Raw genomic sequence first — 26,037 nt, forward strand, 5'->3', positions numbered from 1 at the left:
AAAACTGTGAGCTAGAAGGATACGTTATAGTCCAAATATATGAATTTCCTTGATTGGACCAATCTCTTACCTGGCGACAAATATCCTGCTACCGGTGATTCTGTATGATACTGCGAGTCCTGCCACTGGAGACGGTGCACATCACCAGAGTTGTCCTGTTAAAGGAGAATCTACAACATCAGTGTGGTTAAACTTAGTAACCGAAATGCCCGCTTGACTTTGTCACATGTGAGTGCAATACTTTCTCTGCTCTAACTACGTGTGCCTCGTATTGTCCGATTTTCCTGAGAACTCTTGGGAACAGAGGAATTGGTGGGAACAAATGCGAGTTGGAATTTCCATGGAAAGGACACGGTGTCTGCTGTGGTAGCTACTGGATGAAACATTCTTGAGCAGAGTTTTTATTACTTAAAGTTTCCTGATGTTCTTCTCCATTTTGCGACTAATTGATTGAAAGTCGGTTTGCAGGATGCACAACTAGACCTGCGCATGTCCGCATACGCGAGCACATTGGGAATTTATAAAGCTGCTCGCCCCAAGGTTGCTCCGCATGTTTAACGCTATTTTAGCGGGAGCCCCAATCCCCAAGGAGATGTTAAAGGCGTCAATATCACTAATTCATAAAACTGGGAAAGACCCGCTAGACTGCAAAAGTTACCGGCCTATATCATTAATTAACACTGATGTTAAATTATACGCTAAATTATTGGCCAATAGACTTAGTCTCATCCTACCCAGACTTATACACCCAGATCAAGTCGGATTTATCAAGGGCCGGCAAGCAGCGGATAATACACGATGATTTATTGATCTGTTGGATTTGGCAAATAGTAAGGCAACTCAAAGCATGTTGTTAAGTCTGGATGCAGAAAAAGCTTTCGATAGGATAGACTGGTCATATTTAAAAGAGACGCTTGCGACATTTGGCTTTGGAGATCGGGTGAGTGAGGCGATTCTATCGCTGTATTCTAACCCCACCGCCAGGGTCATACACCAAGGCTGCCCCTCTCTGCCATTCCAAATAAAGAGTGGCACGAGACAGGGCTGCCCATTATCCCCGCTCTTATTTGCCCAATGTATCGAACCACTGGCGGCACAAATCAGAGGAAACCCAGACATCTCAGGGTTAAACGCATACTCCCAGACCCATAAAGCAGCCCTGTATGCGGATGACATCCTCTTGATTATCACAAAACCCCTTACGTCCCTACCAAACCTCTTCGACCTACTATATCGATTCTCTAAGGTCTCCGGCTTCAAAATCAATCAATCCAAATCGGAAGCCCTCAACATCAACCTCCCTAGACACATGGAGAAATTACTAAAATTGAATTTCAAATTTAACTGGCAACAAAACCACATAAAATACCTGGGTGTCCACATCACCAAAACTGTAAAAGACGTGTACAATGCAAATTACCCCAACCTGATTCGGACCTTAAAATCTGATTTACGGAAGTGGACATCCAAAAGGATATTCTGGATTGGACGTATCCATAGTGTCAAAATGAACCTACTCCCCCGTATATTATACCTCTTCCAAACTCTTCCAGTGCCACTCAGTTGGAGGGACTTGCACTCACTTCAATCTGAAATCTCCAAATTTATCTGGGGAGGTAAAAAACCGAGAGTAAGTAAATTAAATATGAAAATATCTGTGGTGGCGGGCGGCCTAGCAGTACCCTGCCTGGTATCATACTACAAGGCGGCACAATTAAGTCAGATTGTACAATGGCAATCTAACCCAAAGTTAAAGAGATGGGTGGAAATAGAAAATGCTGCGTGTGCACCTCTGGAACTGAGCAGCTTAATTTGGTTACCTAAAACGGCGCGAAAATTTACCGCCATGCCGCTCTCCTCGGTGACCAACTCAGTGTCAATCTGGGAGTCTACGAAATTTCGGCATTCCCTCACGACAAAAAATTCCATGGCAACACCCATCTAGAATAACCCTGATTTCGCTCCAGGTCTATCAGTCAGTAATATCTCAATCTGGAGACAGAGGAGCTACAATCGGATTAGAGATCTGGAGGGTTATGACAGAAAAATCAAAACATTCAACCATATCAGGGAAGAAAAAGAGATCCCTCACTCAGAATTCTTTAGATACCTCCAGATCAGGGCATTTTATAACAAATTTGCCCCATAACCCCTATTAACATCTTTCGAAAAGCTCTGTCTGGCTGAGACCGACACGAAGGGACTTACATCTCAGCTATATGGAGAAGTGATCAGTTCTGGTGAACATGAGCAGCAGATACCCTCATTCCGATTTCAATGGGAAACAGATCTGGGAGAAAACTAAGAAGATGAAGAATGGAGCGCCATATTTATGGCCACAGCGAAGAGCTCCATATGCACCACGCTCAAGGAGAACGCATATAAAGTCCTAATGCGATGGTACCTCACCCCACTGGAATTATCAAGGTTTGTGCCGGGTTCCTCTCCCCTGTGCCCCCGCCAGTGCGGAGGAACAGCCAACCTGTTACATATGCTGTGGTCTTGCCTACGGATCTCTCCACTGTGGGAGGCGATTAGACATTGGATACATAGACTGTTTGATCTCACCATTCCCCCAGACCCGTGGTTGTTCCTCCTGAACAGGCCATTCACGGGCCTTTCCAAAACAAATAACAAACTAATTGCCCATTTTGCAATTGCAACGCGGTGCGAGATCGCAGCATTATGGAAACAATCTGATATCTCAACCATCCCAAAGATTCGGAATCGAATTTGGTTCATTTGCCAGATGGAAAAATTAACGAGTTTAGTTAACGATACTGGTGACAATTTCCTAAAAGTCTGGACGCCTTGGCTGGCACAGACAGATATCCCGGGGATTGAGAGGTCCTCAATATGGCTCTGATAACAGTAGATGGGTTCTCCTTGGGAGGGGCTTACAGGAGGTATTCTATACACCCAAGACCCCTTATGGCAGCATTATAATATAAGTAATGTGAGAGACGACTCAGCTTGCAAACATCTGTGATGCTTGGCACGGGGCCACGTGTCGCATCTACTGCTAACGCACTCCCCCTACCTCACCCCCAACCTACCCCTTTCCCCTCCCCACCCCGCCTCGACTTCCCTTTTCCCTATATTTTTTTTTTTTTTTTTTTGTGAGTATGTATTGTCTCCCCTTTTAAGTTGAGTTATAAGTGTCTGTTTGTCCATTTAAGTAGAGTCGGCTTGGACTGTATGGTCCACACCAAAATACCCGGAAGACCGGGTCCCGAAGCACAGCAGGACCTCGTTGTTACTTACACAGTTGTTAAAATATTGTTTGCATACAAGACAAAAGTATTCTGTAATGTATTTTTTTTTAACTTTGGTTTTATTGAGTTTTTCAGCAAAGAGCATGTACAACAAAATCTTCACCATACATTTTACAAAGAAATTGTGTTACAAACTAACATTTCTCACAAACAGGTATTGGGATACAGCTAACAGAAAAATAAAAATAAAATAAAGGGGGGGGGGAATGTAGGGGAGAGAGGGGACAGGGAAGGGGGGGGAGGGTGGTGTGGTGCGGGAGTCAATCCCATTAGGACTAATAGAATCGTGGAGTTACAACTCCTAAAGGTTGTTATATCCTTAGCCCCTCCAGGGGAACCTATCCACCCGATGTCTTAGATACCCACTTCACGAGCCTGCCGAGGGTGTTCTTGGCACTATGTGTTCTGCGTGATTCCTACACTCAGCGTTATTCAAGGGAAAACGCATCTATTACTATCAAAGCAGGATAGTATCTCTTCCTACTCCCGGGATGTCCCTCTGGTCCAACCAAGGTGTCCAGGTTTTTAGATAAATTTCGCCAGTGTCATTAACTAGACTTGTTAATTTCTCCATCTGGCATACAAACCAAATTCTGTTCCGAATCTTGGGAATTAGGGGAATTTTGGGTTGCTTCCATAGTGCTGCGATCTCGCACCGAGTAGCTGTTGCGAAATAAGCAACTAGTTTATTACTTGATTTAGTCCACCCCAAGGACGGTCTGTTCAGCAGAAACCGCCACGGGTCCATGGAAATTTTAAGATTTAGAATCTTCTCAAGCCAATCTCTGATTTTTCGCCAAAGCGGTCTAATCCTCGGGCAAGACCACAGCATATGTAGCAAATCAGCCGTTGGTCTGCACTGTCTAGGGCACAGGGGGGAGTACCCTGGTACGAATTTAGATAATTTCAAGGGAGTGTGATACCATCGCATTAAAACTTTATATGCGTTTTCCCTTAAAGTTGTGCATATAGAGCTCTTGGCAGATGCCGTAATTATTCTAGCCCACTCTTCAGTCTCTAGAACTTCACCTAGATCTCTCTCCCACTGATCCATGTACCTCAGTTTGTGGTCAGCTTGTACTCCTGAACCGATCACATCTTTGTACAACAGCGATATGAGTCCCCTGGTATCCGTCTCAACTAGACAGAGCTTTTCAAACTTGGTTAGTGGGGGTCGTGGGGTAACGCTAATGTAAAATGCTCGCAGTTGGAGAAATCTAAATATTTCTCAGGGGGGGATGTTTGATTCCTCTCTAATTTGTGCAAAGGGCTTCATATCTTTGCTCCCCTCTAGATCTCAGAGTCTATGTATGCCTAATTGCTTCCAAATTGAAAATTCCTTTCTGTACAGGCCTGGAGCAAAATCCGGGTTGCCCCATAATGGAGTCATCAGAGATCCTCTAGATAGCAGATTACATTTACTTTTATTGGCCTCCCAGATAGCCAGCGAGTTCGCCACTGAGGCCAGCGGCTTATTCAGCAGCTTCAAGGCTGTTTTGGGTAACCATATCAAGCTTTTTAATTTTATTGGGGAGCAAGCTTCACTTTCCAATGCAACCCACCTTTTCGAATCAGGGTTTACGTGCCATTGGGAGATTTGGCTTAATTGTGCCGCTTTGTAATAAGATAGCAGACAAGGTACCGCCAGGCCCCCTTCCAATGTTGGCTTTTTTAGAATCATACCCTTTACTCTCGGTCCCTCCCATTATCCCCCCTTCTATTCGCAATGTGTATAGAGCCCTTAGCGGCACAGATTAGAAATAATCCAGATATGGGAGGCATAGAGGCGGGCACACAAACGCATAAGATAGCTCTTTACGCAGACGATGTCTTGCTCACAACCTATTCAACTTGCTGGGGAAATTTAATGATATAACTGGCTTTAAGATCAACCAATCTAAATCTGAAACCCTGAATATAAGCATCCCAAAAGAGACAGAAAAGTTGATACAGCTCAATTTCAACTTTAATTGGCCGAAAAAAGGGGTGAAATACCTAGGGGTTATAATCCCCAAAGATTACAATAGTATCTACAAGGCGAACTTCCCCAAACTGATCCGCGATCTGAAGGAAGAGCTGAGAAACTGGGCGTCTTTTAAAATCTCATGGATCGGGCGGATACATAGTATAAAGATGACTCTCCTCCCACGCATACTATATTTGTTCCAGACATTACCGGTGCCACTCAGACTGACGGATATACTCTCACTTCAGTCTGCTATATCCAAATTCATATGGGAAGGAAAAAAACCGAGAGTAAAGGGTATGATTCTGTAATGTATTTTATGCTGTTTTGATTCAATAAAATTTAAGTTATAAAAAAAAAAAAAAAAGGAATTATTAACCCACAGTGTCCCAAAACATTTTAAACGGATACATAAGGAGGATCCTTAATGTTTCAAATATATAGTGATAGTGTGTCCAAATAAAATCGGAGAGGTGGGGACATTATATGGACCCTATCACAGAGGGAAACTTTGGGGATTTTTACATTAAAAACACTAATACCAGATGGGTTACATGCTGAAATACAGACTGGATATTTTAATTTATCAGATAAAAAAATAAATAAACTTTATTTCTATATTTGTTTTTTTAATATAATTATGATCTTATTTGATATTGATCTCTGTTTTTATCTCTTATCTCCCTTCAATTGTTATACTGATTTGTTGAGAATATGTAAAACCTAGGTTTGAATCTCTGACTTGAGATCTTTATTAGTGTATATATACTACCATAAGTACTATTCTGAGTCACTTTGATGTACTTTATAATTGGCTTGTTATGAAGCACTTTCTGTGTTGCTAAATAATTTATGTATTTTAGCTACTATGTTAAATTGTTTTTATTTTCATGTTGTATTTAGAATGTATGTGTTTATTTTACATGTGTTTTACAATTGCTTCATTTATGTGTTTACTTAGAATTTATATAATAAAGAAGTTTTCTTACTAATTAATTCATATTAGGATTGTATGGATGTCAATTTGAATTTGAGGTAGATATAGGTATTCCATTATAGCAGTGATTATAAACCCCAGACGAAGCCCTAAGGCGAAACACAGAGTTTGGAGCCAGAATCCTATCACAGAGGATAGGGAGGTGAACAGAGGTCCGGAGAGCAGTTCCAGATTTTGAAGCCCCACATCTCGCGAGACTCGTGAGGTCACTACCAGGAAGTGAATGCTAAGTGAGCCGGCCTTCCCCATGGACACGAAGAGAGGATCTGCGCAGCACCATCGAGGATCACCCCCAAAGACCCCTGTACATTGTCTTTTCAAATCATTGGGAATCTGAGTGTGACCATTGAAGTTTTATACGTTTTGGGAGAAATACAAATGTGTACAACCTACACCAGTGATTCCCAACCTTTTTTGTTTGGAGGAAACCTTGAAGTATTTTGAAAAATCTCGGGGAACCCCTATCTGGCTGACACATATTAGGCTGCGTTTATAGTGCTGGCAACGTCGCATCAAAACGTCCCATCTCCCTCACATCACCCCCACCCCCTGCATGTCCCATCTCCCTCACATCACCCCCTGCCCTGCATGTCCCATCTCCCTCACATCACCCCCCTGCCCTGCATGTCCCATCTCCCTCACATCACTCCCCTGCCCTGCATATCCCATCTCCTTCACATCACCCCCTTCATGTCCCATCTCCCTCACATCACCCCCCCCTGCATGTCCCATCTCCCTCACATCACCCCCTGCCCTGCATGTCCCATCTCCCTCACATCACCCCCCCCCTGTATATCCCATCCCCCTCACATCACCCCATCTGCATGTCCCATCTCCCTCACATCACCCCCCTGCCCTGCATGTCCCATCTCCCTCACATCACCCCTCCTGCATGTCCCATCTCCCTCACATCACCCCCCTGCATGTCCATCTCCCTCACATCCCTCCCCCCTGCCCTGCATGTCCCATCTCCCTCACATCACCCCCCCTGCCCTGCATGTCCCATCTCCCTGACATCACCCCCACCCCCTGCATGTCCCATCTCCCTCACATCACCCCCCCCCTGTATATCCCATCCCCCTCACATCACCCCATCTGCATGTCCCATCTCCCTCACATCACCCCCCTGCCCTGCATGTCCCATCTCCCTCACATCACCCCTCCTGCATGTCCCATCTCCCTCACATCACCCCCCTGCATGTCCATCTCCCTCACATCCCTCCCCCCTGCCCTGCATGTCCCATCTCCCTCACATCACCCCCCTGCCCTGCATGTCCCATCTCCCTGACATCACCCCCACCCCCTGCATGTCCCATCTCCCTCACATCACCCCCCCCCACATCAACCCCCCTGCATGTCCCATCTCCCTCACATCACCCCCCCTGCATGTCCCATCTCCCTCACATCACCCCCACCCCCTGCATGTCCCATCTCCCTCACATCACACCCCTCCCCCTGCATGTCCCATCTCCCTCACATCACCCCCCTCCCCCTGCATGTCCCATCTCCCTAGGGTTGACAGGTGGCTTGTCCAAAAATACTGGACACCCACGCCCCTCCCCCCCCAATACATATAAAAAATACCCCTCGCTCTCCAAATACATTTTTTTTAAAAACCCACGCCCCCCGAATACATTAAAAAAAAAACCCCACCTCCACCTAAATACATTTAAAAAATACACCCACCTCCCCAATACATATAAAAATATACCCCCAACTCCCCAATACATATCAAATATACCCCCACCTCCACAATATATTTAAAATAAACCCCCACCCTCCCAATACATTTAAAATATCCCCCATCATCATGATCTCATCTCCCCAGGCTGGCCCCCATCACCATCTCATCCCGCCCCCCATTATCATCTTATTCCCCCCATCGTCATCTTCTCACTCTGGCCCACCCATCCACTCACCATCTCATCCTGCCCCCCCCATCCTGTCACCATCTCACCCTGCCCCCCCATCCTGTCACCATCTCACCCTGGCCCCCCCATCCTGTCATCATCTCACCCTGCCCCCCATCCTGTCACCATCTCACTTTGGCCCCCCAATCCTGTAACTATCCCACCCTGGCGCCCCCCCCATCCTTTCACCATCTCACTCTGGTGCCCCCTATCCTTTCACCATCTCACCCTGGCGCCCCCCATCCTTTCACCATCTCACTCTGGCACCCCCCATCCTTTCACCATCTCACACTGGCGCCTCCCATCCTGTCACTATCTCACCCTGGCGCCCCCCATCCTGTCACCATCTCACCCTGGTGCCCCCCATCCTGTCACCATCTCACCCTGGCGCCCCCCATCCTGTCACCATCTCACCCTGCCCCCCCATCCTGTCACCATCTCACCCTGCCCCCCCATCCTGTCACCATCGCTGTCCTCTGATTGGCTCTCCGCTTCTCCAATCAGGGACAGGCTGCACAGACTCACGAGTGCTCCTGCCCACCCCCGCCTCCAGTCTTAGCACTGCCTGTCGCACCAGCCCTCGCGCTGCCCTCTCCGCAAAAATGGTACACACGCGCGTGCTAGAGTCCTAGTAGGGTCTTCTCTCTCTCGTTATCCAATATGTATACCCTGACAGCACTACTCTAGAAAGTTATAACCATATCGGTAGGCTGGGCAGGCACTCTGTGTGTGTTTTTGTGTCTTCCTGCTCCCAGCCACAGTTCCTGTTTGCCCACTGGGTGTGTTTTCTGTCTGCTCTGGGTTTTCCTCTGTCTCCTCTTGGTGCTTCTGTCCTCTGTCCCTGCCTGTCTTTATAGTTTCCTGTTCTTCCAGGCATTTGCTTTGTGTTCTCTGACCTCTGCCTGAACCAGTCCTTGTATTTTGTGCGTCCCCCTGAATAAAAAGGCCCTTGCCTGCACTAGGCTTTTTTCCATCTGTTCTTGCACTGCCCCTGCGGATTTCCAGCTGCCGACCCCTGCTTGTGACCCCGACCATGATTCTTATCACCTGCCCTGGACCCCTGCTTGTGAACCCATCTGATTATTGCCACCTGCCCTGGACCCTTACCTATGAACCAGATGCCTCCTTGCCTGCCCCCTGCTGTTTTGGCCACTGAGCTCCTACCTGCACTGGAAGTCTTGAGCCAAAGCATCTTTTTTGTCTGGCTGGGACCGCTCTCCTTTGATCATCTCCTCCACCCTTCATGGACCAGGAAGGATCTTGAATAGGCAATCTCTAAGTTCCGAAAGGGAAGGCTCGTCCTCGGTCTGTAAGATCTCTCTTCCTGCCTTGAGAAGTGGCTAGACCAAAAGTGGACGATTCTTCCTCTGCTGAAAACTCATCCTCATGACTCCATTTTCAGTTCCATCCTGCTGAATTGTTCGCCCTCTGAATTCTCAGAAGATTAATCTTGTCGGCTTTCCAGGCTAGTAAATTATCTTGTCTGCTTCTGGCCTGTCATAGGCAGACTTTGAAGAGGCTGCTTCAATGACCTGGGTTAGTTACCATGTCGTGGATCCATGGCATGAAATCCGACATAGGATCAATTGGGTTTTTGCCGCATACCTTCGTTCTAACAGTTGGTTCTGTAGGCGCTCTGGCCACTGGAACCTCCTGTTATAACCCTGGAGTACTGACACAATATGTATATCAGTAATTATAGCCATCTCTTTTTTTTAAAACAAAAATCACAAGAGTACTGCTACTAACTTTAGGGCAATCATTTCAGTGCAGTTGTATACTGCTCAACCCCCTTATAACGCTGTGCTTGTGGTCCAAAGAATCGCATTGCGCTATAAGCGGATCGCGTTATAAGCGGATTTGCGTTGTAACGGATCGCGTTATAACGGGGTTGATCTGTATAATGTAATGATTTTGGAAAGGTCAGTTGATTATAATATGCATATATGCAGAGTAAAAAAGCAGGGGTTGAATATTGTAATTTTGACATAAAGGAAAAAATGTCACAAGATCTACAGTAGTTTGTCAATCCCTGTGTTATTTCAAGTGTCACACTTGTGGGTGTTGTGTTTTTGCAGACCTGACTGCTGCCAGTTGACTTTGAGCCATGAACACACACACACAATGATACAACTTTCTGCAGTATCTGCCTGATGTTATCTGCTCGACCTTTCTCCATTGTGAGCATGGGCGTGATAGGTTCCTGAACATTAAAAGCAAAAGTGTATCTCTTTTATATAATGACGACTACTACTACTACCTCCATGGGACTTTAGCACCCACAGTTTTTGAAGAGCTTGCACCCATGATGTAACCTGGTTAGGTCCTGATTGGCTTGCAGACTTTAGCAGTGCCTATACAGTCAGTTCTCGGTTATCCAACGGAATCCGTTCTGGAAGTAGCGTTGGATAGTGAAACCGCTGTAAAGTGAGTCCCATGTTAATCCGTGGCGGTTAGCGTTGGATAACGCATTTAGGAGTTGGATAATGCATTCTGGCGTCGATAAAACGGCCCTTAGGGTTGCATTGTAAAGCGTTTGATATGCCATTAGTTGTAAAGTGAAACGTTGGATAACGAGGACTAGCTGTACGTATGGTAGGCTTACAGCAGTTACACCTTTACTTGTTGCACTTGAGCAGACTAGTGTGTACTGTCCTCTACACGTCTTAATCCTCCTGCGAGAATAACAGGGCAGCGAGAGCATGTGCTTATTTGGCAATTTTAAATCCTCAGTTTTTTTTAAATATGTTCTCTGTCACCACGCGGCCTTGCGCGAGCTTCCTCCCTGCTACTCGTGCGTCCACGTGGTACCAGCATCTCCCCTCATGAAATCCCTCTCCTGGCTTCCGATCAAATCCCGCATCTCACACTCCATTCTTCTCCTCACTTTTAAAGCTTTACATTCTTCTGCCCCTCCTTACATCTCAGCCCTAATTTCTCGGTATGCACCATCCAGACTCTTGCGTTCTTCTCAAGGATGTCTTCTTTCTACCCCCTTTGTATCTAAAGCCCTCTCCCGCCTTAAACCTTTTTCACTGACTGCCCCACACCTCTGGAATGCCCTTCCCCTCAGTACCCGACTAGCACCCTCTCTATCCACCTTTAAGACCCACCTTAAGACACACTTGCTTAATGAAGCATATGAATAGCACTGTGGATATTCTAAACACGATACATAAAGCTTGGCCCCCTGCAGACGCACTTACCAGAACTCCCTCCCACTGTCTCTGTACGTTCTACCTACCTACCAATTAAACTGTAAGCTCCTCGGGGCAGGGACTCCTATACCGAAATGTTACTTTTATGTCTAAAGCACTTATTCCCATGATCTGTTATTTATATTATCTGTTATTTATTTGATTACCACATGTATTACTACTGTGAAGCGCTATGTACACTAATGGCGCTATATAAATAAAGACATACAATACAATACAATACAATACAATACCAAGCACTCACCTGCCGAAGCGGCTTCAGGAGCTGCGAGCCGAAGCGGCTATTTGCAGCATGACCGTCTTTTGGCCCCCGGAAGAGCCAACTCCTTGGAGCGCGGCCATCCAGGCATGAGAGAGAGGCAGACAACTCCCCTGTATCGATAACAAGGTAATCAGGTAAGCCCCCAATATACTACGTAAAAACCACTAACCTCTACCTCAGCTAGGTAGGACAGAAAAAAAAATACCTGGGGAGGAAAGGATGGCAAATTATGGTCCTCCCACAGGTAGATTTCTGTCCCATCTCAGCTGAAGGGTGGAACTTGTCCCTATGGCAGTAGTTACCAATGGATTAACAGGAAACTAATATGTAATATATATATATATATATATAAATAAAAGATAAAGAAAAAGCGCCTGATCCTTGTATAAAATCAGATATATAAGGTTTAATAATCCATGGACAGACAAATGCACACTCACACTCACAATATAGGCATGTTATGGGACCAGCCCATGCACCAGATGAACGTGAGAATTCACAGCTGTCCTGCGTTTGAATGCGGTGGAAGTAACTGCAAATAGATGTTGCTGCTGCTGTAGTCACCGAAGAGGGCTTTAACCTTTCAAACCGGAACACCTCTGTGTAGTGCGGCCACCATTTGCCTCTCACAGCTCCGGGACCAGGAAAATCCTTCACTGACGTCCTCACTCTGGCGTCTGGACTGCTCGACCACCGTAGTTCCTATGCCACGTGACCCTCATTTTTTCACACACACACTTTTTTCTTGTTTTTTATATAATCTTTTTGGCACATTTTTTATTTAATACATGAGGTATTTTATAATCACTTGTTCCTAACCACTAGTATTTTTATACTTGGTATTGTTATTAGGCATCTGTGCTGGGTGTGTCATCTTGCTGTTTCATCAGGGTTGCAGCAGTTTGGGTGTTGTCTGAATAAGGCGCTGTCTTTCACATTGTTATATATATATATATATATATATATATATATGATACGAACCAATCCAAAGACCAGTAAAGAGACAGCACACCGCACGGGGTTAATCCAAAAATCTATATTCACAACATGAAATACACGTAAGCCAACATTTCGGTCCCACAGAGAGACCTTCCTCAGGGCCGTGCCCTGAGGAAGGTCTCTCTGTGGGACCGAAATGTTGGCTTACGTGTATTTCATGTTGTGAATATAGATTTTTGGATTAACCCCGTGCGGTGTGCTGTCTCTTTACTGGTCTTTGGATTCGTTCGTATCATACTTATTTTCTATGGGACTAGCATCTGCTATTATAACCGTTTCTACTGCAGTGTGCTGACTGACCTTCATGTGTATATATATATATATATATATATATATATATATATATATATATATATGATAAGAGAAAGAGCGGACCCCCCGTTTCAAGAGGTCAGTCTGTAACATCATGCTACAACACCCAATAATACATCTTTGGGTATCTGTTAGTAATGTGTGGACCTCCCTGTGACACATTTTGTGTCTTGGTATCACAAGCCATTAAGTAGCATATTTTCTCCCCCCTCCCCTATATGAGGTCATACCCAATATTGACATATTTCCTCCTATGGAGACTTTTTCCACAGGAACCATTAGAAATAGGAGTTACAACTTTATTAATCCCTTTGGTGCAATATGAGTTCAAGACCCTTTTTTTCCCCCATTCCAGAGGGGACGTCATTAGCAACACTTAAATATTATTTGTACAAGATCATGTGCACTATACTTATCCCCATGTACACCCATAGCATGTATACACTACCTAACAATGATTTTTCACATCAGGGACCTGCAATAAGAAACATTCAGTGCAGACGATAAATGACACATGACAGGTACTCCCGTTTATTTAATTCATTCATTCTGTATAACAGTGTATCTCTTGTTTGGCAATCCCTCGCTCCTTATTTCACTACAGAGGGAGCGTCAACAAACCTGTAAGCCTATTACAGGCTATCATTCTCAGCCAATCGGAAGGAATACTCATGTCCCTCCAACTCCCTCCACTCTGGAGGGGCGCGTCATCAATACGAGCACTATGATTGGCTGCAAGTAGTGACCAATCAGAAGAAAGCTATAATTCGTTGCTACGGCAACGTCAGCCTATAAAAACGCTCCAAAGTCACTTGTAACCTGCCCCCGATGAAGCCAGTTATGGTGAAACGTACGTAGGCTACGTACGACGTCACCGTCACGTGACGTCGGCTCATCGGTGAGGTGTGGGCTATACTTTGTCTGAGTGCTTCGTAGACTGCGTCCGTGGGCAGCAAAAGCACTCAGACTCTAGGGTCAGTCTCTTAGGTATCTCTATATAATATATATGTACAGCCAGTGTGCAGTTTTATTCATTGAGGTGCTAAAAGTCTGTCTCAGCTCCGGTAATTGCTAAACACAGCTCTGCTTGGCATTTCATATACAGACCTGCATTCAACTTGCATATACCCCACTGCTAAAAGGGGCTCTGAGGTACTTAAGTTTGTCTCAATTCTGGTAATAGTCAAACACAGCTCTGCCTGACATCTCACATGTAGACTTGCATTCAACTGCATATACCCCATTGTTATTAGGGGTCCCCTACATTTTGGTATCCATGTACTGCTAATAGCAGATTATATGCAGTTCAAGGTACTTATTGCTACTTCATACCAGTTAGCATTAAGTGCAACCTTGTCCTCTATCCAACAGACAGGCTTGCATCTCACTGCACTTACCCCACTGCCAATAAGGGTTTTTTGAGATACATTGTTAGACCACCCAGGATTAGGGTTTACTAAGGTTTAATTAAGAGGGAACATATATAATATCCCCATTAAACACCCTACCACCCCTCCCCGTCTTTTAATAAATATTTTTGTGTTTGTTCTATGTATGTGGTTCTTCCAAACAGTTTATTTTAATCCAATCTTAATATATAAAATCAAAGGTTGGTACTAGCTGCGGTGAATGTGATTGGTCCGTGGCCAGCCCGACTGTCATTGCCCAAGAGGTACGCCCCACTGTGACACACACCGCCCACACGACTGTCATTGGCCAAAACTTACACTGACATCACTGACACACACCTACTTCACTGTCACACACTTGCACTGACCGCATACCCCCAAAGAAGCCCTGCTGAGTCCTTGGTAAGTTCATCTCACACTCTCACCCCTGTGTGTGTACACACACACACACACACACACACACAAACACACACACTTCACACACACACTTTACATATTAATATGCCTATTAATATGGCCACTTTCAAATTCCCCTTCCTACATATTAATATGGCCACTTTTCAATTGCCGTTGTCACTGTTATCCCATCATACACACACCACACACTCACTGCAGAGTCCTTGCTAAGTTCATCTCACACTCTCACCCCTGTGTGTACACACACACACACACACACACACACAATATGTCCTGTTTCACACACACACTTTACATATTAATATGCCTATTACCGGTAATATGCCCACTTTCAAATTCCCCTTCCAAAAAATTAATATGCCCACTTTTAAATTCCCGTTACACACACAGTCACTGTCATCCCATCATACACACACCACACACTCACTGTCATCCCATCATACACATACACACACAACACACACTTTACATATTTATATATGCCCACATGCCCACTTTAACATTCCCCTTTTTGTATATGTTCACACACACTCACTCTCATCCCATCATACACACAGCACACACTTTACATTAATATGCCCACTTTCTCCATCCTGTGTAAACACTTTAAATCATAACCGCCAGCTTTACCTACGCACTTAATAATTGTTTTATAAAATGGCCGCAACACCAACTGACATGTGCGCTCCGCACATTACCTACGCACTTACCAATTATTTTATAAAATGGCCGCAACACCAACTGACATGTGCTCCGCTCAACTACTAAATTATTCACTACTTCCCGCATTAAACCGCCAGCTTTACACTCACATGTGCACTTAATAATTGTTTTATAAAATGCCCGCAACACCAACTCACATGTGCGCTCCGCACATTACCTATGCACTTACCAATTATTTATTATTTTATCAAACACCAACTCACATGTGCTCCGCTCAACTACTAAATTATTGAGTACTTCCCGCAACAGCAACTCACTAACTGACATCTCCGTTATCCCGCAGCAGCATATCTCTATGCGCTCCGCTGAACTCTACCTTTCTCTATAGGCTCAGGCACAACACGCATGTGTCGCTCAATGAAAACTTTATGAACACTTAATTTCACATGTGCGCTCCGCTCCGCTCAACTGTTACATGCACGCTGTACATGGACGTACGAACAACAAGTGACATCTCCGATACCCCGCAGCACCCTTCCTCTTGCCCCCCCCACCAACCACCCTTCCTCTCACCCCACACCACCCACCCTTCCTCTTCCCCCTCCCCCACCAACCAAAATTCCTCTTCCCCAAACACACACACTTCCTCTTCCTTCCTATTCACAAACCCTTACTCTTCACCCACCCCCCCACCCACCCTTACTCTTCCCCCCCCCCCCCCACCCACCCTTACTCTTCCAACACCCCCCCACCCACCCTTACTCTTCCCCCACCACCCCACCCACCCTTACTCTTCCCCCCCCACCCTTACTCTTCACCCCCCCACCCAACCACCCTTCCTCTTCCCCCCCCACCCAAACACCCTTCCTCTTCCCCCCCAACACACCCTTCCTCCCCCCCACCAACATCACACACCCTTCCTGTTCACACAAACTCTTCCCCCCCCACACCCACCCTTCCTCTTTCCCCCCCCAACCCACCCTTCCTCCCCCACCAACCCACCGTTCCTCCCCCACCAACATTCATTTCCACCCACCCTTTCTCTTCCCCCCCAACACACACCCACCCTTTCTGTTCCCCACCCACCCACACACCCTTTCTCTTCCCACCCCCACCCACCATTTCTGTTCCCCACCCACCCACACACCCTTTCTCTTCCCACCCCACCCACCCTTACTCTTACCACCCCCACCCACCCTTACTCTTCCCCCCCCCAACCACCCTTACTCTTCCCCCACCCCAACCACCCTTACTCTTCCCCCCCAACCACCCTTACTCTTACCCCCACCCACCCTTCCACTTCCCCCCTAAAAACCACACATCCTCCCACCCCCAACATTTATTTCCCCACCCCCACCACCCACCCACCCTTTATCTTCACCCCCCCCCACCACCCAACATTTATTTCCCCACCCCCACCACCCACCCACCCTTTGTCTTCACCCCCCCCCCACCCACACACCATTTCTCTTCCCCCCCACCCACCCTTCCTATTCCCCCCCACCCACCCTTCCTATTCCCCCCCACCCACCCTTCCTATTCCCCCCCCCACCCTTCCTATTCCCCCCCCACCCACCCTTCCTATTCCCCCCCTCACCCACCCTTCCTATTCCCCCCCCCCCACCCACCCTTCCTATTCCCCCCCCCACCCACCCTTCCTATTCCCCCCCCCACCCACCCTTCCTCTTCCCCCACCCACCCACCCTTCCTATTCCACCCCCCACCCACCCACCCTTCCTATTCCCCCCCCCCCCACACACACTTCCTCTTCACCCCCCCACCCTTCCTCTCCCCCCCCCACCCTTCCTCTTCCCCCCCCACCCTTCCTCTTCCCCCCCACCCACCCTTCCTCTTCACCCACACCCAGCCACCATTCCTTTTTCACCCCACACACACCCACCATTACTTTTTTTAATTAAATTAATTTTATAATTTTACAGCCATCAACAGTGCCGCCTTTCTGACATCTACAACTGTTCAACATTATACACTCCAAAATTTTTACAACAACAACCAGCCTTCCTCTTTACCCCCAACCCAACCAACCTTCCTCTTTCCACCCACCCTCTTTCCACCCAACATTTCTCTTTCCCCCCCCACCCACCCTTCCTGTTTCCCCACCCACCCACCCTTCCTCTTTCCCCCCTCCCCCACACACCCTTCCTCTTTCCACCCCCCCACACAACCTTTACTCTTTCCCCCCCCACCCACCCTTCCTATTCAACCACCCCCCCACCCAACCTTACTCTTCACCCACCCCCCCACCCACCATTACTCTTCCCCCCCCCACACACCCACCCTACCTCTTCACCCCCCCCCACCCTACCTCTTACCCCCACCCAGCCACAATTCCTTTTTCACCCGACACACACCCACCATTACTTTTTTTAATTAAATTAATTTTATAATTTTACAGCCATCAACAGTGCCGCCTTTCTGACGTCTACAACTGTTCAACCTTATACACTCCCACATTTTTACAACAACAACCACCCTTCCTCTTTACCCCCAACCCAACCAACCTTCCTCTTTACATACACCCTCTTTCCACCCACCCCCACCCACCCTTCCTCTTTCACCCCAACCCAACCAACCTTCCTCTTTACATACACCCTCTTTCCACCCACCCCCACCCACCCTTCCTCTTTCACCCCCCACCCAGCCACCCTTCCTCTTTCCACCCCCCACCCACCCACTCTTCCTCTTTCACCCACCCCCACCCACCCTTCCTCTTTCACCCACCCCCCCTTCCTCTTTCACCCACCCACCCACCCTTCCTCTTTCACCCACCCCACCCACACACCCTTCCTCTTTCACCCACAACAAACACACACACTTCCTCTTTAACCCCATCACACACACCCTTCCTCTTTAACACCACCCACCCTTCCTCTTTACCCCCACACCACCCACCCTTCCTCTTTACCCACAACCCACCCACCCTTCCTCTTTACCCACAACCCACCCACCCTTCCTCTTTACCCACAACCCACCCACCCTTCCTCTTTACCCACAAAACACCCACCCTTCCTCTTTAACCACACCCCACCCACCCTTCCTCTTTAACACCACCCCACCCACCCTTCCTCTTTAACAACACACCACCCACCCTTCCTGTTTAACCCCACACCTCCTCTTTAACCCCTTTTTATTCAAAACATTTACCTATTAACATTCCGGGCAACGCCGGGTCTATCAGCTAGTCTATAATAAAGTTTAAGTTTTAATTAGGGTGTATTCTCTCCAGTGCCACACAATAGGGACTCTTTCCTTTCTCTCTACTTGTTTATACAAGATTAGTTTGGGTGTTCAAGTCGCATAACTGCAAAATACCAGATATTCCCTCCTTGCAGATTTGAAAGCCACCAAAATAGCTCCCCTACTCACTTAACAAGTGTGGATCCATGCTGGTAGTGAGCAGCAGTGTTGAGATATGAGGTTCCTTGATTTATATTTGTTGGATATCAGCTTTGTCTGTATAAAAAAAAGAAACAGAAGAAATGTTTTGTTTTATTGGACAAATTTACAGAATTTAGTATAAGCTTTCAAACATAAGATTTTTAACACAAAAACAACCCAAAAGTTAGAGGCACCTAAACAAACATATGGTCCATCCTCAAACAGGAACTTAATTTCAAACAGTGCAAAATCCATCAGTGTTGTAGGATTATGTAACACAGTCATGTAGTAAAAAAAGTCAGAGATCAATAGCCTTAGAATAGCAAAGTCATTTTAGTGCAACATATTAATATACTGTCCAGTTCTATACTATGAATAAAAGAAGCAGATAAATCTGGTGCTCCAGTTTGGCGTTAGAGAGACTTTGATAAAAGCTCCCGATACGCTCTCCGGTCCAGCAGTTCTGTTCCACACTGACACCGTCTCTCCATTATTTTATACAGTGAGAAGTGGGCAATGCAGAACAGTGCAGTAACTCCCTCTAACCTGACCCCACTTTTCACCATATTACATAGGGGGTTGATCGCCTCACCCCCTTATCGTCTCATTTTCTTATCAGTTGTCACACATGACACACTAGTGAGCCTGTGACTTGTGTATGTGACAAGGGTTAATACACACAGCCATCGAGCTGAGCCACTTCTCTCTCTGCAGGGTCCCTAAAATGAGTAGTACAGTGGTGTGAAAAAGAAAGTACACCCTCTTTGAATTCTATGGTTTTACATATCAGGACATAATAACAATCATCTGTTCCTTAGCAGGTCTTAAAATTAGGTAAATACAACCTCAGATGAACAACAACACATGACATATTACACCGTGTCATGATTTATTTAACACAAATAAAGCTAAAATGGATACAGTGTGTGCTGGGGGATAATGGTGAGAGGCAGGGCTGCAGAACTGTCTAAGGCCCCGGACACGCTTACCGCTGGCGTGCTGAGGCGCGCTGAGGCTCAGGGAAAGCGGGTGCTTTCCCTGGCCTTGCGGTTTCTTACCGCACGCGCTCTCAGCAGGCCGTCAGGGGGCGGTCCAGGAGCGGGCGCGTCACTAGCCCGCCCCCGGCTCATTGGGCGAACCGCTCACGTGACCGGCCTGTCTCGCCGGCAAGCGGGGGAATTTTAAATTCCCCCAAGACCTGCGCTTTCGAAAGCGCGCGGAAGCGCAGGTGAGCCCCCACTAAAACCGCTCTAATTGCGGCTGTAGGGGCTCAGTGCTGAGCGGGAGCGCGCGTCAGCATGCTTCCGCCAGCAAGCAGTAAGCATGTCCGGGGCCTAAGGCTGCGTCCATAGAAGGACAAGCCGTGCTGAGCCGTGCGGACGCTCCGCGCTGAGCCCCTGCATCCTCAATGAGGATGTCTTGAGAGGGGGCTCACGCGAGCGTCCGCAGGTGTGCTGAGGAGTTGGATTTTTCAGCCGACAGCCAAGCTGTTTTTCAGCACGCTGTCGGCTGAAAACATCCAATCAGCGCGAAGCAGCAGTGAAGATGGTGGATTGGTCAGCGCACGGGATTTTGTAGCAGCAAAGCAGCGTCAACATCACGGCGCCGTGATGTTGACGTCAGTGCGTCGCGGGCGATTGGCCCAGCGACATCACTGCCCCGCCTCCCACCACCTCCCAATCGCGCCCGCTGGCTCGCCTGCATGTGCATGAAATCGCCCAGCTTCAGCAGGCTCAGCGTCCGCGCGCCTCAGCACTGCTCCCCCCTCTATGGCCCCAGCCTAAGACATGCAAATCAGCACACAGTAATATTTCCATTTGCTATATTCTTTACAGTGGAGGGTTTTTGTCACTTTTTTTACCCACCATAACTGTGTGTGTTATAGATCATAAATAGGGATTAAGCAGATATATTAATATATTCTGATGATTACCTTGTTGCTGCTTGTGAGTGAGTCCTGCCGGCCTGTGATTACTCCCTGTATTCCTCCCTCACTGGTCCCAGTCCCCTGCTGCCCAGTACATTAGTGGCTATTTGCCCAGACTGCAGGTCTCAGGAGGCCGGGATGTGAGCAGCTAATGAATGTCTGAAGCTTCCTATTGTGCAGGAGAAGAGGACAGTCCCACTACCCTTATGGGGGTTACTGCCCCGTTTATCCTCTGCCCCTCCTTTATCAGCCCCTCAGCAGCTGCTCATTTCTCCTGCATGATAACACAGCCCTGTCTGTACCTGGGGAGGGGACGTCTCATATTTATTCAGCTCTCTCCTGTAAACCAGATATTCCCTTCTGTGTCCCTCCCATCCCCCTGCTAGCTGTGTCCTCCCCTCCCTCCTGTGTCCCTCTCCCTGCTAACTGTGTCCTCCCCTCTCTCCTGTGTCCCCTCCCCCTGCTAGCTGTGTCCTCCCCTCCCTCCTGTGTCCCCTCCCCGTGCTAGCTGTGTCCTCCCCTCTCTCCTGTGTCCCTCTCCCTGCTAACTGTGTCCTCCCCTCTCTCCTGTGTCCCCTCCCCCTGCTAGCTGTGTCCTCCCCTCCCTCCTGTGTCCCCTCCCCCTGCTAGCTGTGTCCTCCCTTCCCTCCTGTATCCTCCCCTCTCTCCTGTGTCCTCCCCTCCCTCCTGTGATGTTCTGTCTGTGCTCACACCTCCCCTGCTTGTTCTGTGCAGACACAATGTGCATTTAAGGGCTCGTTCAGGGAGGCAGCTGAGGACTCGGAGGGGGGGCGTGCGGGAGGCAGTGCTGGGAGTTTGCTGGCGACATGTGATTATCCCCCAGCTGCCTTTTCAGCGTTGGGGAGGGGGCGGGGCTACAGGCTGCAGGGTTAAAGTATCCAAGCTGCAGCCATGAAATCATTCTGAAGAATGATTTCATTGGCTGCCTTGGTCCCTGTGACGCGGCTTCAGCTCCAAGAAACGAAATTTTCGTTTACTGAGCTGTCGTCAGCGGCAACGCCTGGCTTCGGAGGCAGGGCAGTAGCTACCTTGAAAACAAGTATTCAAATTGAATACTTTGTTTCTCACTGCAGCAAGCACGTCAGCACGCCCTCCCTCCGAAGCCAGCACCCTGAACGAGGCCTAAAGCAGCAATACTACTGTAACGGGTATTCCCTGTGAATACAGACGCTACTGATGCTGTATATTACCTGTATGGCTCTCAGGAGCCTAAAGCCTCAGCTCGGGGAGCCTGGGGTACATACATATGTAGCCAGGGTCCCTCTGGTCTCCCAGTTTGCAGGTTTCTTTCCCCCTTGCGTGTGTGATGCTGCGGGGGCGAGCGCGTTCCCGGGGGCTCCCAGTGGCAGGTGCGGCAGGACGCCGCCATGTTTAATGTGTTCACGCATGTGCAGAGGCTTGCGCGTAAGCAGAGCAATCGCGGCGGCCATGTTGAGGTTGGCGCGGGAGTTAGCGCCTGTGCCGTGCAATGCACAGAGGTTGGCAAGCATAGAGGTGGCCATTACATGTGTGCAAGAGCTCTTGGAAATTGCGCATGCTCAGTTAAGAGTAGCGGCGGCCATTACAGCTTCAGACATGCGCAGTAAAGATCGCGCATGCGGTCCCTATAGGAAAGCTGGACCAAGAACTACAATTCCCAGCAGCCTCTGGGGACTGCACTTTCACCCTGGTCACAGGCAGCATTGAAGCCAATAGAGCTGGTAGCTTCTCCTGCAGCAAAGAAGATACAATGTTGTGTGCAGACAGGGTTTTGTCAGTTGGATCCAGGAAGAGATTGGGGAAGGTAGTGTACACAGCTGCAGTACTCTGCTGTACTAGGCCCCAGACACCCCAGGCCAAGGTAGGCCCCACTCCCCACTAGGTTAGTGGGTAATTTCATAGGGAAGGCCCCTTAGGTAGGGACCCTGCCCTCATCTGAGTCTTGTCACTGACACAGTTGCAGTGCTGTGTGCTCTGACAAGAAGAGACAGTGTGGCTTGCAGTGCAGCCACAGCAGTTTGCTTTGGCTGTGTCAGTGAGAGGCCCCTCATAGGAAGAAGGGGGGTTGCTTTCTAGTTGTTCAGTGTGTGTGATATTACCAGTGCCAGTTGCATATGGTGAGCTGCCAGTGTCTGGGATCAGACAGAAGCTACAGGGAAAGTTATTCTGCATGCAGGGACTAGGGTATAGGTATACCCCAGGGCCCAGTTAGTTCCCTATGACACCAAAGGAAGCTGTATGGTATAGGGTCGGCCTTAGGATAGGGACTCCTTCACCATATTTAGAGAGTGAGAGGATTTGCTGTCTGACAGCATCTGACTGTCTGACAGCGTGTATCAGAGACAGTGATAAAGGATCTTCCCGGCTGGAGATTCCCTTCCCTGTGGAGTCAGCGTGTGCATCCATTCCTGCAGAGAGCAGCGCAGCACGCCGTGGGATCACTGTGCGGTGTTGCTGAGTTCTAAGGATTTTCCTGACCAGGACTGGTCAGGGAGGTAGTATACATTAAGTGCACCACCGGGCCCCAACACAGGGAAGCGCTATCCCTCACACTCACACTGGTCTTTATTGTTGTGGACACTCAAGAGACTGAGGGGAATGTGATGATGGACATGTGGGTGAGGGGATGGTATGCATTCAGAGTGATGCTCTGTTATTCATATATTGTTTGATGTTATGTGTAACGGCTGGACCCCCCTGTCTGACCCAACCAATCTCACATTGGCCCGTGTGGTCCAACCGGTCCCCATTACATGTTCGTGTGTGGTGGTGCACCTGCAGGTAACAGGACTCCTGAGTCTCCCGCTTGATGGTATTAGGGGATGTCATCAGGACAGGTAGCTGAGGTAGTGGGTGCGAGTCCAACTTACATCATGTGCAGCGCCTCCACCTCATCAGGATCTGTGCTTCCGCAGGTAGATGGTCCTGGTGAGGAACTCCTTCTCGGTGGTGACTGCCACTGTTGACACTCACACAGTGGGGTTTTCTTTAACAAGGGCATCTTTATTGACGATCTGATTACAGTAGACTGCCCCATGCAGCTCTCAGCTTCAGCCGCACATTCCTCCGTGCTGTCCCTTTGCCAGGTACTACCCTCCTCAATTGGAGTGGGATCCCCTCTCCCTTCTTGGAGATCACCCCTGTGCCAGGTCCCTGGACACAGTGTGGCCTAGACAGGCTTGATTAGAATATTCGTGCCACTAGTTACAGCACTAGGGTCACAAAACTATATTGCACTCTCAGTGCAACAACTGCTACCAATGCTTCTCAACCTGTCGCTCCTTACTACTAAACTGACAGTGTTGTGCCCTTTATACCTCTGGGGCAGGCACATCTCTGATGTCACTATCCAGGGACTCAGAGCATGTAACCACTCCCATCCATACACAGGGCGCCTCACCAGGGTGTGATGGAAAACCTCCATAACTACTGCTGGCAGGCCTGTACTTACCAGGGCTTACTGCCAACAGGGAAGATGTCTGCAGTCCATTATTATGCATGGCTACATATGCAAAGAGAGTGTTATAGAGGGACACTGTCAATGTCATATTGTTGAAGTATGTTATGTTGTGTTATTTGCCATATAGTAAACCCTTTTAGCCATAACTTACTGGTTACTTTATGGATGTTCCTATGTGAGGGCCACTCAACACTCCTACAATCCTACATAGGTGGAGGCGCTGACCGACGAGAACGTTCCAGAGATTCACCCGAGGCTCTCAATAGCGGAGGCTCAGGCCTCCTGTGAGCCTGACAGGTATAACGCACCATACCAGGTAACATTAGGTTCCCCGCACACACACACTATATGCAATTGGATGGGGGGGAATACCCGTTACACATATAACAATCTCGTGGTGCAACGCCTCCACCTGGGAGGGGTCCCAACGGAGTGGGAGGAGGCCCTCACAGGAAACTATCACAATAAGCACATGGGTGTAAAACAGGACTGGCTTTACTACACATATGCACATAACTTATTCTCTATACCAATCACATTCAATGTTAGCACTGCAGTAGGATATAACGTAACCCCCACTCCCACCCCCACACCGTGTCCACAGTATAACCCCCCTGGTCCCGTGGTCAGCGCGGCCACTATGTACTCGTGTGGTGCACGTGCTTAACGATACCTGCCCAGTGCGACGATACCTGGGTGTTCAACAGGTCTTCGCAAAGGATCAGACGACTTCCGGGCGACGTCCGGTTCCTCCGGTGAGATGATCGGCCAGGGCGGTCCACCCTTGATACAGTTCCGCTCTCGCTGCGGAGTAGACTTCGGAGTAAGCCTCTGGATGGGAAGCGCAGCGTCCGCTGTGTCCCTGACTAGCACTGTAATAGTAAGGGGCAGGGTCCCTAACCTGGGGCCTGTCCCTGAAGAAACACAATTACTGGGTGATTCAGGGCTAACTGGGGCATAGGGGGCTGCTGGCCTAGTGCAGTTGGTCACTGACCCCTGCACCCTCATCTCCTTCCCCTTAGCCTCTCCTGGCGCCGACTGCCTGTCTCAAACCCCGCGAAATGTATCCATCTCCTGTGCAGGGAGATCCTGCAGCCCTATAGGCTACCTGGCGTCACGTGGGGTCCCCTAAGGCTCATGGGACTTGTAGTTCCTGCTTAGAGCCCTCTCCTGATTGGTCTGGGTTCGCGCACTTATCACTGCACATGCGCAACCTGTCTCCATGCCTCCCATTGCTCCGTGCTACTGCGCATGTGTGCGCAACCAAGATGGCGGCCCCCTCGGCAGGATCGCCAGGCGTCCCCGGCAACCGGCCACACGCGTCCCCGGCAACCCCCACACTCGACATGGAGAGGCGCGCTGTGCACGCACACGCCCCCGCACCTCCCCGCGAGCGGCCGCTTTGCTCCCGACAGCCGGGGACCCGGAGGGGGTCCGCAAGGCAGAGGGGGACCCGGCTACATCCTCCCCCTGGTAAAAACCCCAACGACCTCGCTTGGGACACATAACTTAGATAACTATATACAGCAGTTATATAATGAAAATGGCACAACATCATTATATAATAAAAATGCAGCAATCAAATGCGATCTTACACTTATCAGCTCTATATCAGATTGTACATTTCATTGAACATCACAATGACGGAATGCATTTTGCTGCAAGCCCACTGCTGAGCCTCATAATGGGGTGCCCCAATTTGGTCATAGGTTACCCTGTTTGGAGGGTACCTTACTCTTTGGCTCCTGCGGAGCTGTTCTTCAGCAACTCCCTCTGGGGAGTAATAGGTACAGTCCTGAGGCTCAGCCTCTTCCCTTGAGGGG

The 26,037-nt window shown here is 48.4% G+C and overlaps 1 protein-coding gene across 1 annotated transcript in view; it reads right to left on the minus strand.

The window, feature by feature from the left end:
- Positions 1–21,141, minus strand: part of LOC142488295 (uncharacterized) — a 73,098-nt gene extending 51,957 nt beyond the window's left edge. The window contains exons 1-4 of the mRNA XM_075588667.1: positions 20,761–21,141; positions 18,816–18,902; positions 11,611–11,738; positions 71–155 (exon numbers count right to left, since the gene is read on the minus strand). Coding sequence (XP_075444782.1) covers positions 71–155; positions 11,611–11,738; positions 18,816–18,834 — 232 coding nt within the window. The 5' untranslated portion in view covers positions 18,835–18,902; positions 20,761–21,141. The remainder of the gene's footprint in view (positions 1–70; positions 156–11,610; positions 11,739–18,815; positions 18,903–20,760) is intronic.
- Positions 21,142–26,037: the final 4,896 nt, after the last annotated feature.

Source organism: Ascaphus truei, chromosome 2 (genome assembly GCF_040206685.1).
Source record: "Ascaphus truei isolate aAscTru1 chromosome 2, aAscTru1.hap1, whole genome shotgun sequence".
Lineage (NCBI taxonomy): Eukaryota > Metazoa > Chordata > Amphibia > Anura > Ascaphidae > Ascaphus > Ascaphus truei.